At 49.2% G+C, this 17,244-nt stretch overlaps 1 protein-coding gene across 9 annotated transcripts in view; it reads left to right on the top strand.

Annotated features, from left to right (window-relative positions):
• The window catches only part of SFI1 (SFI1 centrin binding protein), a 61,620-nt gene that overhangs the window by 26,298 nt on the left and 18,078 nt on the right, over nucleotides 1–17,244 (top strand). For all 9 annotated transcript variants that reach the window (XR_011965237.1, XM_072599865.1, XM_072599869.1 and 6 more), the window contains 4 exons: nucleotides 1,356–1,422; nucleotides 5,835–5,965; nucleotides 14,522–14,603; nucleotides 15,649–15,831. Coding sequence is in view for 8 of the 9 variants with exons in the window: in XM_072599865.1 (XP_072455966.1) it covers nucleotides 1,356–1,422; nucleotides 5,835–5,965; nucleotides 14,522–14,603; nucleotides 15,649–15,831 (463 nt within the window). In the remaining variant the exon portion in view is untranslated. The remainder of the gene's footprint in view (nucleotides 1–1,355; nucleotides 1,423–5,834; nucleotides 5,966–14,521; nucleotides 14,604–15,648; nucleotides 15,832–17,244) is intronic.

Genomic DNA, 17,244 nt, shown 5'->3' with positions numbered 1-17,244 from the left:
AACATTTGTTTTTTAAATTTTTGAGTTCCAAATTCTCTCCCTCCCTCCTGAGAGGGCAGACATATAGGTTTCATAGGTAGTCATGCAAAATATATTTCCCTATTAGTCACTTTGTGAAAGAAAACACAGACCAAAAAGAGAACCTTGTAAAAATACACCAGAGAACAATGTGTTTTGATCTGCCTTCAGACTCCACTGGGTCTTCCTCAGAAGGCGGAGAGCATTTGTCATCACAGGCCTTCACATAGGTTTTGGATCATTGTGCTGCTAAATAGTAAGTCACTCCCAGGTGATCATCATGTGGTGTTGCTGTTACTGATCACAAAGACCGGGTTCTGCTCACATCACTTTGCGTCAGCCCTCAGCCCTTCCCAGGTTTTCTGAACCTCCCATTTGTCCTTTCTTATAACGCTGGTATTCCATCACAAGCAGGTACTAGCGCTTGTTCACCTATTCCCCAATGGGTGGGCATCCCCTTAGTTTCTAATTCTTGGCCACCACAAAAAGAGCTGCTATAAATACTTTGGTATACGTAAGTCCTTTTCCCTTTTGTATGATATCTTTGGAGTACAGACCTAGTAGTGCTATAGGAGAGGGTATGCCCAGTTTGGTAGCCCTTTGGGCCTAGTTCCAAACCGCTTTCCAGAATAAACCCCAACCCTGCTGCCTCCTTCTCATAGACTCCATGAGGTGTCTATGGCACATGTCCCATGGCACATGTGCTGTCACAACACCGGCCTCCTTTTTGGCCTCTTGAAAACACTCAGGTCCTCAGGTCACACATTGCTTTTTTCAGCTTGGCAGGATAGGGGCAGCCATTGGTCTCATCTGTAAGTGATCCCTCTATTGAGCCTGAAGATTCTGAGCTGGGGGAGGGGGGACCATTGAGATCCGGAGGCTCAGTGGCCGACTTGGAGCAGACCAAGCTGCTGTGGGGAGAACTCTTGGCTTGCCCAGGTCCTTGCAGCTGATGATGGTTTCCTGGCTGTATAGGAGCTCCTGTTCCTGATTTCCCCTTTTCCTTTCCTCTATAGTGAGATTTTCTTCCAGAGTAATGAAGCCAAGCACCAGCTTCCTCCTCCTGCAGGGACCTTGGCACCTCTCAGTTGGATTTTCTCTTAAGGGAAATCAAGTGTGGGGTGACGACGGAGTGTTGGGAGGCCTGGTCCCACCTCAACCTCTCACTGGCATGGTGCTCACTCACAAGTTAGGTTCCCTCTCTGTGCCTCAGGTTCCTTCCTGGAGTGTGAGGATGATACTTGCTGGGTTTACTGTTAGTAAGTGACAAAGCCTAGGCAAGTCTGTGACCACGCCGTCTCCCAGATGTTCTTAAGGATTTCCTTCTTGTTTTCTAGGGAAGCCCTGTTACATAAGTGCCTCCGATTGTGGTCACAGAATGCCCAGGGGAGCAGACGCAAACAGGTAGGGAGTTCTGGGCAACAGAAAGATGGACCATTGAAGCCTCATGCTGGTTTCTTCCTTGGGCCTTGAAGGAAGCAGAAGTGGTACCATTGGGAGGGAGAGAGGAAGAAAAGGGCTCCAGGCCTCATGCTTTCCCAGGATCTCTAGGTGCCAAGTCAGGGAAAGGGAAATGGAAACTCCCAGAAGGCCAAGCACTGCTTCCCAGTTTTCTCAGCTTTGGTCATTCCAAGTAGCCAAGCGTTCTGCCAGGCTGGCTGCTCAGAACTGCTTGTCCTCTTCCACCTAGAGAAGGTCGAGGGAGTCGACCCCCTTGTTCTTCATCCCTGGCATCTAAGATGTGTCATCATTTCATAGCAGGCCCTTTTACTTAGCCAGAGGGGAGCTCACTAGCATGGGGATGGCAAGGAGGTAGGCAACAGGGACTGGGTAGCCTTATGCAGCCTTAGGAGAGGGGCACAGTGTGGCCTTGGTGGTGGGCCGTTGGGGTCAGCAGCAGCAGCCACTAGCGGGAGTTAACCCAGAGCAACAACTGCTCAGCCTGTCACTTTGGGGTCAAAATGGAAATTTAGTTTTAGCAGCAAACTCCCCATCCCAGGATACACGCATAGGTCACTGCTTAGGCCTGCTCCTGTCAGTCTCCCACAGGACAAGTTAGTCAGTCAGTATTCACTTCCCACTGGGAGTGCTGGGCTTTGGGGACACCGAGAAAAAGCAAAAACCTAGGGCTTGTCCTCAGGAAGCTTCTGTTCCAGTGTGGGAGTCAGCAGGCTCTGCAGAGCCCATAGAAGACACAGAGAGTACATGGAAGGCAAACTGAAAGTTCATACCTGAGTACAAATCCTGCCTCAGACACTGCATAGCTGTGTGACCCTGGGCAGGTCACTTACCTTTTTTAGTCTCAGTTTCCTTAACTGTAAAATGATGGGAGTTGGACTCTATGGCCCTTGAGGCCCCTGCAGTCCGAGTCAAGAAGTCAATGTAGACCACATTGCTAGAGAGAGAGCGAGGGAGGGGAGATGGTACCATTGTCCTTTGCCCTGCTCAGTCCACAGCTGTATCATTTCGTTCTGTTCTGGGACTCAGTGGGTCCAGAGCTGATACCACATCATCAGAAAACCAGTCCAAGGACTTGGAGGTATTGATTGGGCCCAGCAGGACTTTGGGAGTCACTATAGCTACCCTCATGTTTCAAGGCCCTTGTATGGCAGAAGGCTTAGATGGGTTCTAGGCAGTCTTGGCGGGCAGAAACAGAGTCCATTGGGTGAAGTCTCTAGGAGATAGATTTCAAGTTATTACACGAAAGACATTTCTCACGGAGCTTCCTGAGGGGGTAGTGTGCTCTCCTTGCAGGTAGCATTAATCACTGGGTCAGAAGTTACGTTAAGGTCCTCCTAATGCCAAGACTGTAAACCCCTGGGCTAAGATCCCAAGGAACCAGGCCAGCTATGTGTGGAGGTCAGAGAAGAATTCACAAACTCACTTGAGCAAATTGCATGACATACACAGGTTATGAAGACACAGTCCTTGCTGACAGGGCATGTGTGGTCTCTGGGGGGCCAGGCCATTCCACTCTGTGCTTAGGCAGGGGTTGATCTTTCCATTCACATGGGTTGTGCCCTTCTTGGGCTCCAGAGAATGTCCCCATGCACAGGATTTCTCTGCCTTTAGCTGGTCCAGTCCTTGCACTAAAGGCCTGGTGGGTGGCCTCTGCAGCTTGGCTGGCCCTGCCAGGGCACTTCCAGGCTGTGATGAGACCCATGGGTGTTCTGTGGAGGGATAGGAGGAAGAAAGAGGAGGTAAGGCGAGTGTCCCAGAGGCCTTCCTCCAGGACCTTCCTCAAGAGAAGGCCCAAGCTCCTGCTCCTTTTTGAAAATAGATTTAAATTTTTCTCTTGCACCCCTATACCTCCTAAATTTCCAAGAGACAGCTCTTATGACAAAGAATTTTTAAAAAGAGAGAAAGAAAATATAAAAATTTTAGTGAAACCGATTCATTTGCTGAAGAAATCTTAGGTTGTGGGCCATGTTCCACCCTGGATCCTCACCCTTGCCAAGACATTAGGGTCCCTCCCTTTTCTTTGCAGCCTCTTAGGAGGAATGTGCTGACCCTTTGGTGACTTTTGGGTGTAATCTGGCCTTCCTTGAGACCTGCTCCACATCCACAGAGCTTATTGGACTCTCCAAGGCAGGTCTCTTTCATGTGACTCTTGGAGGTCACACTGATGGTATCTGTTTGGCCTCAGGGCACATGCCTGCCATGTTGTCCCCCTAAGCAGATTGGGAAACCTGAAAGGTCGCTCCTTCACCTGTCCCCTCCTTCTTTGCTTCCTCCTGTGTGTCTTCCTGAGGGTATCTTCACATTGGGCTGCATGAGCTCTTAAAAAAACCACAAAAGCATGGACCTCAGCTAGGACCCTGGAGGAGTTGACACTTAAAGGGTGTGTGTGTGGGGTGTTGTTAATCAGTGTCTTTAATTCTTCCATGGTCCCCCATTTTGGGCCATCAAATAAAACCCTTGAAGTGCCTCCTGCCGGGTGCAGGGTCCTATGCTGGCTGTAGGGAATTGGGAGGAATGAAGCTGAAGTAAATTAAGACATACCACAGTGGGCTTCTTGTCTTATCTTAGTGGAATCACGGAATACCAGAGTGGGGTGCCGTCTCCAAGATCTTGGGCAAACCCAGAGGATGATGAAATGTCCCCAGAGGCTCCTTGACTTAGGGTGAGGCTGTCATGGACCCAGGAGGCCAGTGTGTGCCAAGAAGCATTTATGAAACACCACCATGTGCCTGGGACCCTGGGGGCTAATTTGCTGGGCACACAATGAGAGGCAGAATCAGCACCCCCTTTCCCTGTGCTGCCTGCCTGTGTCCCAGGCTGGCACTGAGGGGTGTTAATCAGGAATTAGGGCATGAGCCAGTTTGTTGGCACTTCCAGACATAATTGCCTTTTCAAAGTGGACTTTTGGAAAGAGAATGGTTATTTTTGACTCTGAGTAAGGACTCAGAGCTTCTGCTGTGGAGGGAAGCAGACCGGAAGAACAGAGCCAGAGATGTGGTGACTGTGTCTAACCATGTGACACTTGGCCCCCAGCCCCGTTGTTCAGTTGTTCATCGTCTGAGGGACCAGGATGGGCCGGTCTTCAACCTGAGTGTAGCTGCCTGTCTGCTCTTTTCTCTGTCAGGAATGTCTGTTCAGACTAGATTCCTGGCATCTCCAGCTTCTTCCCATGTGCTCTTTCTTGCAGTAGGATAATTTCACTACGTTCATGGACCACACCCTGTTCAGCTCAGTGGACACCCACTTAAGCATTAGGAGGCCCTAGGGCTATAAGGATGAAAGGCTTTCGGTCCATGCAGGTGACAAGGACACGTGGAATCATTTTCAGAATCAGTCTAAAGTAGGGAAACACTAGGCAGCTGGAGGAGGGTGTGAGTAGCCTAGGCAGGGATCAGGAAGGGCTCCTGTAGAATGTGGTGCTTGAGGTACCTCCTGAGGGATTTTGTGAGACAGAGGGGGGAGGGAGGGCATTCCTGGCATGTGGGACAGTCAGTGCAAAGGCACTGAGATGGAAAATGATGTGTTGTGTGTAAGAAACAGAACTTGGGAGGGGAGATGATAATGTTCAGTGAGGCTGGAGGGGGCTGGGGGCCAGGTTGTAGAGTTTTGAAAGCCAAACAGATGTGCATATTTATTGAGTAGGGGGTGGTGACATGCAGTGCCTTCATCCCTACGCTGATGGAAAATGACTGGTGACTGGAGGGTATGGTGTCTGGGGTGGGGAGGCAAGTAACAGTCATCTTGGTGGGAGGAGAGGGGAAACAGAGCCAGAGAGGGTGAGATTTGGAGATTTATGGTCACACAGAGTGACTGAGAGTAAGGAGTCGAGAGTGATGCCAAGTTACCATGCTGGAAAACCAGAAGGAGGCAGGGCCTTCCACAGAAATAGGAAAGTTTGGAGGAGATGAGGGGTGGGCAGGGAGAGAGTTGACTTCTCTTTTGGCTGTGTTGAGTTTGAGGTGTTTCTGGCACCCTCAGTTTAAAAGGTCCAGTAGGCTTTTGGTGATGTGGGATGGGGAGAGAGACTGGGGCTGGTGAACCACCTCGATACTGTAGGGAGCCCCCTTGTTATTTGTGTATCCGGTCCTGAGATTATGAGTGTGAACAGTTTAGTAGCTTTTCTCAATCCCAGACAGTTACCCAGTATGGCGGGCCTGTCCTCCCACAGCCCTTCCATCACTGACTATTCCTGACTAATGTTGCCTTTCCCAGTATCAGGACTGAGAGGGGAATTCCTGGTATCTCTCTTCTTGATCATGATTTGGCACACTTTCATGGGGTGCTTGGTGGTTTGTGCTTCTTTTGATAACTTTCCTTCCACTCTCTTTATCTCCTGGGCTGTTGCTTTGGTTCAGGTGCAGTCCGCCAAAGCTGAGCACCACTATCGCAGCAGAAACCTGTCTGTCTTCTTCTGGGCCTGGAAAAGCTTCAGCCAACAACGACAGGAGCAGAGGGTGAGGCGGGCAGAGGCTTCAAACTTTCACAGGTAGGTGGGCACCGAGGCTTGTGACTTGCAGGGGAATCCATTTGCCAGCTCCAGAGATTCACTCTCTTTAGACTCCCTGACCAGTTGTTGCTGAGAATCTGTCAGAACCTTCTGGGGCATTGGATGACGGGGTCTTTATCTGGAGGATGCCCAGTGTTTTCTTCCTCTGCTTTGCAGATTCCACTCTTTTAGCTTTCTAGATCAGTCAGCTGTTTGCCAGCATCCCTGACCAGGAGAGGTCTATAGCTTGCATCATCTTGGCAGGCCTTCATTGATTTCCCAGGATCCTCCCAACTTGACTTTTCTGCCTTTTTCAAGTGTTTCCTTTAGGAGCGGAGGAACAGTACCTTAGACATCTCTCTATGCCCCAGTGAGTCTAGCATAGGACCCTGCTCACATCAGGAATGTAACAAATGCAGCCTGAAGGAATGAAAATATTCAGTGCCTTCTGTCCTCATTCCAGTCCTCTGGTATTGTGTGACATAGGTGACTGTGAGTTGTGAAAGGCTGTCAGACCATTGGCTCAGGAGCACTAGGAAATCTGGATGGCTAGAAGGGCATTGACTGGCCTGCCCAGCTCTATGTGTCACTTTAGAGAGCAGCTTGGAAGGGTGCAGAACATCTCCCTAGCAAATTTGCTATTATGTGGATAAAATGCATTTCTTGTCTTTTCTTTTAAAATTGTAAATGGTTCCGGTGCTGTGATTTGGTTGGGTTGGATTTGGGGTCTTCTTGTTGTGTTTATATTTAGGGAATTTTTTTTAGTGTTCGTGTTGGGGCTGGTAAATACTGTTGGAATATAGGCAGGGAGAGGTCAGAGTGGACTGGAGCCCTGAGCTGCTTCCTGAGGAGAGGCCCTGAAGAAGAAGCAGAATTGGGAGTTTGAGGCTGGGGCGGCAGAGACGGCCCAGGGGGTTTTGGGGGGAGAATGGGAACCAATGGTTATTAAGCACCTACTGTGTGTGAAGCACTGTGCCAGCGCTTTATAAATACCTCATCTGAGGGATTCAGAGATTCATGAAGCAGACTACCACGACTGGACAAAAATGTGTGTGTTTTGGAGGAATGGGGGTCCAGAGGAGAGAGGGCAGCAAGGACAGAGGGACTTGGCCTGGTGGAGGGGGCTGGGCAAAGTGGATGCTTGAGAAGCTGGTGGTTGAGGTCTGTTGTGGCCACAGAGCATGGAGGGATTCCAGTGCCACCCTGAGGAGTTTGGCCTTGGTTTCCTAGGCTGTCAGGAGCCAGGGCTGAGAGTTGGGTCCTGTCGAGTGGTCGCTAAGCCAGGCCCCACGCGGTGGGGGTGGCTGAGTTGTACACACTGTCTGAGGGAGGTGAGCAGAGCCAGGAGGACAGTATGTACTGTTTGTTTGGTGATGTCACTGGGCACAGTGCAGAAAGTGCCTACACGGGTTCACCTCCATGCCCTGCCTTGTCCCTGTGACCCTCCCTCTGAATGCCCTCTTGCCCTCGGAGACACAATCTTCTGTTTGCCTCAGAGGTCTCTGCTGCTTTTTTCCTTTGTTTTTTAAAAATTAATCTGACCTTCCCACTCACTCCCCTCCCCACCGTCACCATTAAGCAGCATGAAAAAAACGAACCAAACCTGAAAAACAGAGTCTTTAGTGCAGCCAAAGCAAGGCCCACGTTCGCCAGGACAGAAGCGGCTGTTGTCTTTGTTCTCTTGGACTCAGGGTTTGTCATGCTCAGATGGACCAGATTCCTAGTCATCTGAAGCCTTTTCTGCCTCTGAGGCTGTTATCGCATCTGAATCGTTCCACATCTGCTCTCTGGGCCCTGCCTCTGAGTCACAGCTGACATCGACAAGGCCCTTCTGGATGCCAGGCACGGTCCTAAGCACTTCACAAATAGTGTTTCACTTGATCCTCTAGCCAACCCTGGGAGGGGGGTGCTATTACCCCCATGTTACAGAGGAGGAAGCTGAGGCAAACAGAGGAAATGACTTGTCTGGAGTCACACAGCTGGGATGTGTCTGAGGCTGAATTTGGGCTCTTGGCCACCGCTCCACGAGCAGCCGCTAGCTCTGAGTGAGCTGTTGGTGATCATTCCAGCCTTCAGATGAGGAAATGGAGGCTCAGAAAATGTGTCCCTCATTTGTAGTCACAGCTGTAGCCAGCCAGGGTCAGGCCTGGATTGCTTTCTCTCCTTAAAAAAAATTTTTTTTGACTTTTCGGGTCCAACATCTCTCCCTCCTCCTTTCCCCCACCCACTGAGAAGGCAAGAAATATGATACTCATTATACATGTTAAGTCATGCAAAACATATTTTTATATTAGCCATGTTGCAAAAAAAAGCAAGAAAAATAAAGTGAAAAACTCTGCTTCATCTTCATTCTGAGTTAACAGTTCTCTTTGGATATGGATGGTGTTTCTCATCATGAGTCCTTGGAGTTGTTGCAGATCACTGCGTTGATCCATATAGGCACGTCTTTCCGGTGATTTTCTTTACAGTATAATTATTATTCTATAAATCGTTCTAGTTCTGCTCACTTTGCGTCAGCTCATAAAGCCTTTCCGGCTTCCCATTTCTTATAGCGCAATAGTATTCTGTTTCATTCATGTACCACAATTTGTTCTGCCATTCCCCAGCTAATGGGCATCCCCTCCAGACCTGGGTTTTAAACCCACAGGGCAGTCCCCTTCTTCTCTTAGGCCACTGCTCTGTACCGAGCAGATAACATCTGGAGCATCACAGTCAACTCCGGGGACCCCATTTTGAGAGGAGCATGGATAGGCTGTTCCCAGTCCAAAGGAGGGCAGCCAGAGTGACACGTGGGGATCACTAGATGGAACACTTACTTGATAGTGAGATCATGGTTCTTTCACAGGCTGTCAGAACAGTGAGATTTACTCATTCTGGAACCCAGAAGGCAAGAACTGGACCCTTTGGTGGAAGTTGGTGGGTGCCAGGTTTGGTTTTCCTCCACTCAGAGCTGTCTGGATGTGGAACAGGATGTCTTGGGAGGAGTGGGCTCCGCACCGCCAGAGGTCTTCAGTCTGAGGCCGGATGTGATGAATTAGTACAGCCTTGGAAGAAACAGATGTTATCCCGGAGAAGCTTGGGCAGTCTTCTAGGAATGAATCCAGAGTCTGTTCAACAGGCACAGTGGCTACCGGGTGTAAACAGAGAGGCCGAAGCTAGCAGCATGGTTTGAGCCAGGCCCAAACCTTGGCCTCAAAGGAGAGTTCTAAGAAAGCCCCTTCCTCAGTTTCTTGGGGGGTAGGGGAGTGGGTGTGGCGCACTGCATAGAAGGGCAGACTTTTGGATAGCTTGGTTAATTTTGCTAAATGGTATTTTGCCTTTTTATAATTATTTATTACAAGGGATAAACTTTTGGGAGGAGAAGAGGAGAGGGAGATGCTGGAAAGTGTAGGTGATGTTAAAATGAAGTAGATCAGTGTAGTTTTATTTTTTTTAAAATTAAAACATTTTTGGTAGAACACCTTAAAAACCAGTTCAAAATAAAGTAAAATTAACATGTATGTGTATGTGTTTATAAATGGGCAAATCTATTTAAAACCAGTAAGGCAAAAGACACCTAGGGGTTTTTTAAAAGCCGACCCTGAACAGTTAATATTTTCATTTGATTTGACTTCCTGGCTGGAACAGATGTGTCTTTGAGAGAAGACAGGGAGTAGTTAGAAGCTCTGAGTTCGAATTCTGACACTGACATTTTTAGCAAAGTGAAACTTCAGAGTTGTTTGATTGGAGTTTCTCTTGTTACTAGTACTTTAGCTCATTTTTTCATTTCTAGTTCTGAGAACTGTTTGTTCATATTCTTTGACCCTTTATCTCCTGGGGAAAGGCTTTTGTCTTAATATTTTCAGTTAGTTGCCTTCAAATGATTTCTACTGTTATTTTTGTCCAGCTCTATAAACTATCCTTATTAAACCTTCACTGGCAAAGCACTAAATCTGGAAATTAATTTCTGCAGTATTTTCCTTTTCCCCACTTAACGGTATTTTATTTTTTTCCGATTACATCAAAATTCATTTTTATGAAATTTCGAGTTTCAAATTTTTTTTTCTCCTTTTCCTTCTCCCTTCCCCAAGATAGCAAGCAATCTGACGTAAGCTATACATGTATAATTATAGTAAACTTATTTCCACATTAGTCATATTGTGAAAGAAGAATTAGAGCAAAAGGAAAAAAAAATAGTATGCCTTGATCTGCATTCAGATTCCCGTAGTTCTTCCTCCGAATGTGGAGAGCATTCTCCATCATGAGACTTTTGGAATTTTCCTAGATCATTTATTGCTGAGAAGAGCTAAGTTTATCAGAGCTAGTTATCGAACAGTGTTGTATTGTCCTTTTATTATGTTAAACTGGCCCAGCCATGAGCACTGGGTTTTCTTCCAGGTATTTGAATGCTCCTTTATTTCTTCAGGGAGGATCTTGTAATTGTGTTTATAAGGTACTGAATGTGCTTTAAGCTGTTTGACTCCCAGCTGGTCTAGGGGGTTTTGTAGTTATTTTGAGTGGACCTTCCCCTTCTTTTATTCCCTCTTGGGAATGAATTTTGTTATTGCTATATAGAAATGCTCTTGATTTTTGTGGGTGTCTTAGTTCATTTTTGAAGATTCACAAACGATTGAAAAAAGTATTGGATTTGGAATTCAGAAAATGGATGCTTTGCTGCAGTTTATCCTAGTTTCGGTGCCATCCATGGTTATCCTAAAGCTAAAAAACCAAAAAAGGGCACCTCCTCTTTGCTGTCTGTATTTCTTTTTATTTTTTTGAAGCAGTTGGGGTCACATTACTTGCCCAGTACTACCGCACTGATGGTAAGTTTTTCAACTGAAAAGGCTACAAGCCAAGACCAAAGTGGAGGGAGTGTTGGTGCACGATTTTCTCTTGGCAGATGATTGTACACTCAGTGCAGTCTCTGAAGCTGAGATGCAACACAGTATGGATCAATTCTCTGCTGCCTGTGCTAATTTTGGCCTAAGAATTAACACCAAGAAAGCACAGGAGCTCCATCAGCCACCACCACATGTAGAACCATCGGTTACAACAAATGGAGAAGGTTTGAATGCTGTGGATAAGTTCTCTTACCTTGGTAGTTTGCTTTCCAGGGATGTACACATTGATAATGAGGTTGATGCACGCAATGGCGGAGCTAGCTCAGTATTTGGGAGGCTCCAAAGAAAAGTTTGGGAGAGAAGTGGTATTAGACTGACTACAAAACTGAAGGTCTACAGAGCCATTGTGCTGACCTCATTGTTGTATGCCTGTGAAACATGGACAGTCTACCAGCACCATGCCAGGAAACTGAATCGCTTCCATCTGAACTGTCTTAGGAAGATTCTGAGGATCGCCTGGCAGGATAAGGTACCAGACACTGAAGTCCTTGCTTGAGCTGAACTGCCAAGCATTCAAACGATGCTTCAGAAAGCGCAACTCATGTGGGCTGGCCATGTTGTTCAAGTGCAAAAGGTATGCTTGCCAAAAAGACTGTTTTCTGGTGAACTCACATGGGACAGGCGATCACATGGTGGTCAGAAGAAGGGATACTGTTCAGCCTTGAGGCCGAAGGGCTACCCGAGTCTTACCTTACCTGTCGTCCAGGTCTTCAGTTGGCCAAACCGGATAAACATATTGAGAGAAGAGACTTTCCAGAGTAGAACAAGGGTTAGGCTTTATTCAGGGTCTTGGTTACATGTGCAGGGTGAATTCTTCCTCAGGAGAGAGGAATCCTCCTCCTCCCAAGGAGGCAAAGATCGTACAGCAAGAGAATGGGAGTGGGAGAGGGGAGGGACCCTCTGCCCTCTAAAGGCCCTTCAGTGCAAAGAGCACCTTCAGGCTTTCCTGACCCTACTTAAGCTCTCCTGCCGCATGGTTTGCACGTGAATACGTGAATACCGGGCGTGCTCTCAGCCCTTAGCTTAGTCAACAACAGGTGTGCTCAGACCATGGATTAATCTCAAGGGTGGGATGCTCTCCCCAGCATGTATCCCATGGAGAAGAGGTGGAGATGCATGAGATAGCCCGTGTGTCACGCCTCAATTCCCAGCTATTCCCTGGGGGGCCTCATGAGAACTCTAAGGTTTTAGAAGTCCTCACTTTTACCTGCCCGAGACTGTCCACGTGAGAACTGAGCTTACACCCCCAACAGGATACAAGGACACTCTCCAAGTCTCTGTCAGGAACTTTGGATTTGACTGTGCAACATGGGAGACACTGGCACAGGAACGCTCAGCATGGTGTGCCCACATCAGAAAGGGTGCTGTGCAGTAACCGCAGTGTGCAAGGAATTTTTCTGGTAGACTTAGAACTTCATTGCAATGCAAGGACTTAAAAAATTCCCACTGGTCTCTTAAGGCAAAATGCCTTCCACATCCAGAGAAAGAACTATGGAATTCGATCACAGGATGTGGCAGAGCATTTTCTTTTGTATTATGCTTTGGTTTGTTTTATGGTTTCTCCCATTCATTTTAACTCTTCTGTGCAACATGACTAAGGTGAAAATGTATTAAATAGGACTGTATGTGTAGAACCTATATAACACTGTATGCCTTCTCAGGGAGGGAGTGGAAAGGTGAGGGGGAAGGAGGGGAAACACTGAAAACAAATAAAATAAAAAAGAAAGGGTGAGCAAAGCAGAATTGAGACAGCACAAAGGAAACGTAGGATGTGCATATTTGGAGTATCCACCCCAAATATTCACACGGGCTATCTGTGCCCATCCTGTGGTAGGTAGAGCACTCCAAGCTTGTATTGGTCTGATCAGCCAAAGTCGGACACACTGAAACTTACTTTATCATGGTGATGTCATTTTGGTCCTCTTTGAAGATGGACAACAACCATTGAGCTTGCCCAGGGTAACACCTCATAAGCGTCTGAGGCCAGATTTTAGCTCAAGTCCTCCTGTGTTATCTGTATTTTTTAAGGAGCTTTGAGAGATGTCTTTGAGGGTTGAAGCTAAATTGATGGCAGCATCTTGATGTGGCATTCATAGACTGCTTGACTTTTAGAGCCTAGATGTTCAGAGTAGGGAAGGGGGCTGTCAGTGGGCTTGAAGATCAGCTAGTCCAGGTCCCCACATTTTCCAGATGAGTAAGCTGAGGGTCTGATCTGGGAAGGTCCTGAAGAAGGTTGATATCATTGTGTGAACCAGGATCCAGGTCTCCTGATGCCCAGCCCCTTGGGCTCTCCCCCATCCTTCATCCCTCTGATCTTAGTGAGACATGACCGTCAAAGCATTTTTTCTAGTCCTTAATCACATTCTGGGTGTATCCAAGGAAACCACCTTTTACCAGGCAAATGGAGTTGCATCTCCTGCCTCACTTCTCTGGTATCCTGTATGTCAGTGGGGATGTCCAGGGGCCCTCCTGTGGCGCTTTGTCTATGACCAACTTGGAGGCCCAGGAGGAGCAGGGGACCTGACAGGGACAGATTCTGGTTTGTGGCAGCCACCACCCAGGGCCCACAGAGGCAGTTTTTCTGTGTCTGTAGTCTCAGCCTTGTCCCAAGACCATAAAGCCCCATCCCAAGGGATGGTCCATAGAGTTTCTGGGGTAGTTGAGTTTATCCTGGCTGGCAAACAATGTTCCCAGCATTGGCGCTTTCCGGCCTTCATGCATGACTGAAGTGAGTGGAATGGAGTGTTTCACAGAAAACTGAAGGCCTTGCAGCCCCTTAGGAGTCTCACAGAGCATGTCTCTCCAGTAGTTCCAGGAGATCCTTCTCAGAGCTGTTGTCATTCCCACTTTAAGGCTGGACAAACAGTAACTCCGAGTGGGTAAAGGATAAAAAGATAGTGTGGTCACCTGGCTAGCTGGGCCTTCTGGGGCCAGCCCCTTGACCTCTCTGACTATGGGATTAGAACCGGGTGGGTTCTGGGAAGTCATCCAGCCGCCAGCTCCCTCATTTTGTGGAGGAGGAAGCTGAGGCCTGCAGAAGGGAGGTTGGGAATCCCTGTGGTCCATCCTCAAAAGGCAGGGCAAAATCCACTTATTTGGAGTTCCAGGTTTACATAGATACTGGTTCTTGTACAGGAAGGTTTGTGACTTTGGAGAAGAGCTACTTTGGCCAGAGGGGCTGGGGTGAGAAGCCTGGGATGGAATGGGAGTGCCATGATGGATGGCTTTGTGGATTTGGCTTGGACTCTAGTAGGTGGGGTGGCCGAACTTCCAGAACTGGGAACTGAGATCCCCCCATCCCCTGTGGTGTTCGGTTCTGGGCCCCAGGATTTAAGGATGCAGAGGAGGGAGTGCTCAGGAGGAGCCAAAGGGGGAAGAACTAGGGGTAGGGTGGGGGGAGGGGCCAGTCTAGGCTTGAGATTCCAGTGAATGGAAGGACCACTCGCTCTCCCAAGAAGACTTTGGGGGAATCGGCTGGACTGGAGGGCCGGCCGTGCTGGGCCCTGGCGTCTGAAGGCCTGAGGACCAGTGTCCTCATATATAGGATAGCCACAGCACTTGCCCCTGTCACCTCTAGGGGTGAGGCAAGGGGGTGACTGGTTCATGTAAGGGCTCTGTTCTTAAGATTCCTGGGTAGATGCCAGCCATTTTCACTCTTCTTCCTTTTTCCTTGCAGGGAGTTGGTGAGGAGACGGGCATTTGACATCTGGTGGCAGAAGATGTGTCTTCAGCGAGAAGCCCGGTTGTCTGAGAGAATGGTAAACTGCTTTCCCTCTGCAGTAGCGGCAGTGTGCCCCAGTGGCACCCAGCCCACATTTCCTTCTGTTGCAGAGGCCCCCTGAACATGGGCAGCCAGGGTGTGGCTCACAGATTTTATCTGGCACCTCTGAGGCCATGTGGCGAAGGCATTGGTTTCCTCACACCTGCTGCTTAGCTGGAGCAGGGCTGCCTCCAGGCCTTCTTTCCTTACTTCTTTTGTACATCTGCTCAGCAGGTACTTATAAGGGCAGCTCACCTCATCTCAGGTGAGACTCACACCAGCATGGCACGGTGGGAATTCTGATGAGTATCATCCTGCCCTTACTCAGAGATGGGGGGGAAGGAAGAATTTGAACCCAGGCCCCCACCCTCCCATCCTGCAGCTTTGTCTGGCACACCTTCTTTTGCTGAGCACTTACTACATGCAGGGCATCACTGGAACTGTGGAGCAGGTCACAGAGTCAAATAAGACCCCAGCTGCAGCTGGCCGTCTAGGAGGGTGGACGAGACAGGACCATGAATAATGAAAGTGCATGGCAGGGCGATGCAGAGGAAAACCCCAGCTCCCTGTTATTAGCTCTTACTTATTACCTGTGTGACCTTGGGCAGATCACTGGGGACTCTCTTGCTCTGTTTCTTATCTGTTAAGTGAGAGACTTGGACCAGTTGGCCTCTGAGGTCTGTTCTATCTCCTCCCTCAGTCTGGTATTCTGGGAAATCACAGCCTCCCTGGGCCTCAGTTTCTTCTACCGTCAAACAGAGGGGTTGATCTTCGGCCTCCTGGTAGAAATGGAAGGGAGGAGAGATTCCCATGAGGAATCCCAGGTGACTTTGTAAATGTAGGGGCATTCGATTTCATTTGCAAAGATGGATAAGATCTTGCTAGGCACTGATCAGGGAGGACAGTGCGAGGCTCTGGTGTCTGGGCAGCAGTGAGGAGTCTAGCTCAGCCAGAGCAGAAGGGAGTTCCCTGATGGGCTTTTGGGGCCGATCTCCTTCCTGTTCTGAGTCTTACTCATTGCTGCCTTCCCCTCTCTGTTGTAGGCCATCCTCCACGCAGAGCAGTGGGTGCTGCGGCAGTACTGGTCCACATGGTGCCGCCGGACTGCTGAACTTTCCATGGAAAGAGGGGGCCAGGCCATGGCACGTGCCCATTACCACCACGGGCAGCTGCAGAAGACGTTCCAGATGTGGAAAAAGAACCTTCGGGTCCTCCAAACCCAGCAAGTTACCTCTTAGATTCTCTTAGGCCTCCCTTCCCTTGCTGAGCCTTCTTGGGTCAATGCCCTGGTGCCACCTGCACAGCCCTTGGTCCTCTGCACCTTGTGCCTTCATTGTGTCTTTCTGAGGCTGGTTGGGCTGGTTCACCTTTGGTTTGAAGCGGATGAGGTAGAATAGAAGAGGGATGAAGTCCAGAAACCAGTGAGCCAAGGCAAGAGGAGGGGGCAGAGCTGGAGGGTAGTCCTCTGGAAGAGCCCAGAGGGTTCTCCTGGGCTGCCTCCCCCAATGCCCCGAGTCAGGAAGGACAGAAAAGGAAAGAGATCAAGCCCCACTGGGTGCTGGCCTGATCAGGTTGTACCCTGAATGTTAGGAAAAGATGTAGTTGCCCCCAAAGCACCATAGCTGGGGTGTTTGGGGACCTGAAAGTAGGTCTTAAGAGGTCAGTGGAAGAAGCTGACGAGGAGCTGGTGAGGGGGGCGTGAGCGGCACACAGGTGTCCAGGGTGGTTATGTGCAAGAGGGGTTAGCTTTGTTCTGTTTGGCCCTAGAGGGTGGAACAAGGCACTGAGAGGGGGAGGTTCAGTATGGCCAAGCCTGGGGGCACTTCTAAAGAGATCTCGAATGCAGAGAATTTCTCCCAGTTCCAACGGCTCTGAACTTCTTGCACTTGAGGCTTAGAGTGAGGAATTTGCGGGGGCGAGCCCTCTCACCAGGCTGGCTGTGTGACCTTGCACAGAGCCGCCCCTCCCCCCCCCCCACCGCCCCAGCTTTGGGGTCCTCCTGCAGAAGGTGAGCCTGGGTACCTCGGAGGTCGGTCCTACCTCTGAAATGCTGAGTGGGAAGGGTTCCAAGAGGCACACCTATCCTCTTTGGCCCCCTGCCTTGCCTGGGCTTTATGTGGGGCCCCTGCAGACATTTCTCATGGCCACAGATCCCAGGTTCTTCAAAGGGTTCTTTCTGGGCACAGACTGAAGGCCCTTTGGGTCTTGGTTTTGTCTGTGTGAAGAAGTATCTCACACACTCTGGCATTCAAGGCCCTGCCCAGTCCTGGCTTGTGCTGCTGCCCCTCTTACCTCATGGTCACCCAGGAGGCTTAGCTGCCCTCTAGTCCAGTGTCTTCAGGAAGGAGACCCTCTGAGGGGAGAGCTGTGTCCCCTCGAAGTCTCCCTTGTTCTCTGTCCTTCTGGTCCAGTCCTCTATCTCTGTGTCTTCTCTTGTTCTAGCTCCCATCCTTAGTATTGACTCCCCTGCCTCTGGTCTCAACCTCTTGACACTGACCCCCTCTTCCAAGACTTGGCTCCATCCCTTCTTCTTCAGACTCTTTTCTCCACGCAGCTTTTGCTAACCTTTGTCCTACTGAAACTCCCTCTTCATCAGGCTTTCAAGTATTCTCCTGACTCAGGGTCTTGGCATCCAAAAG

The sequence above is a fragment of the Notamacropus eugenii genome, chromosome 4 (assembly GCF_028372415.1).
Source record: "Notamacropus eugenii isolate mMacEug1 chromosome 4, mMacEug1.pri_v2, whole genome shotgun sequence".
Classification (NCBI taxonomy): domain Eukaryota; kingdom Metazoa; phylum Chordata; class Mammalia; order Diprotodontia; family Macropodidae; genus Notamacropus; species Notamacropus eugenii.
Note: the sequence above shows the minus strand (reverse complement) of the source record. Positions and strands in the feature narration are given on the sequence as shown.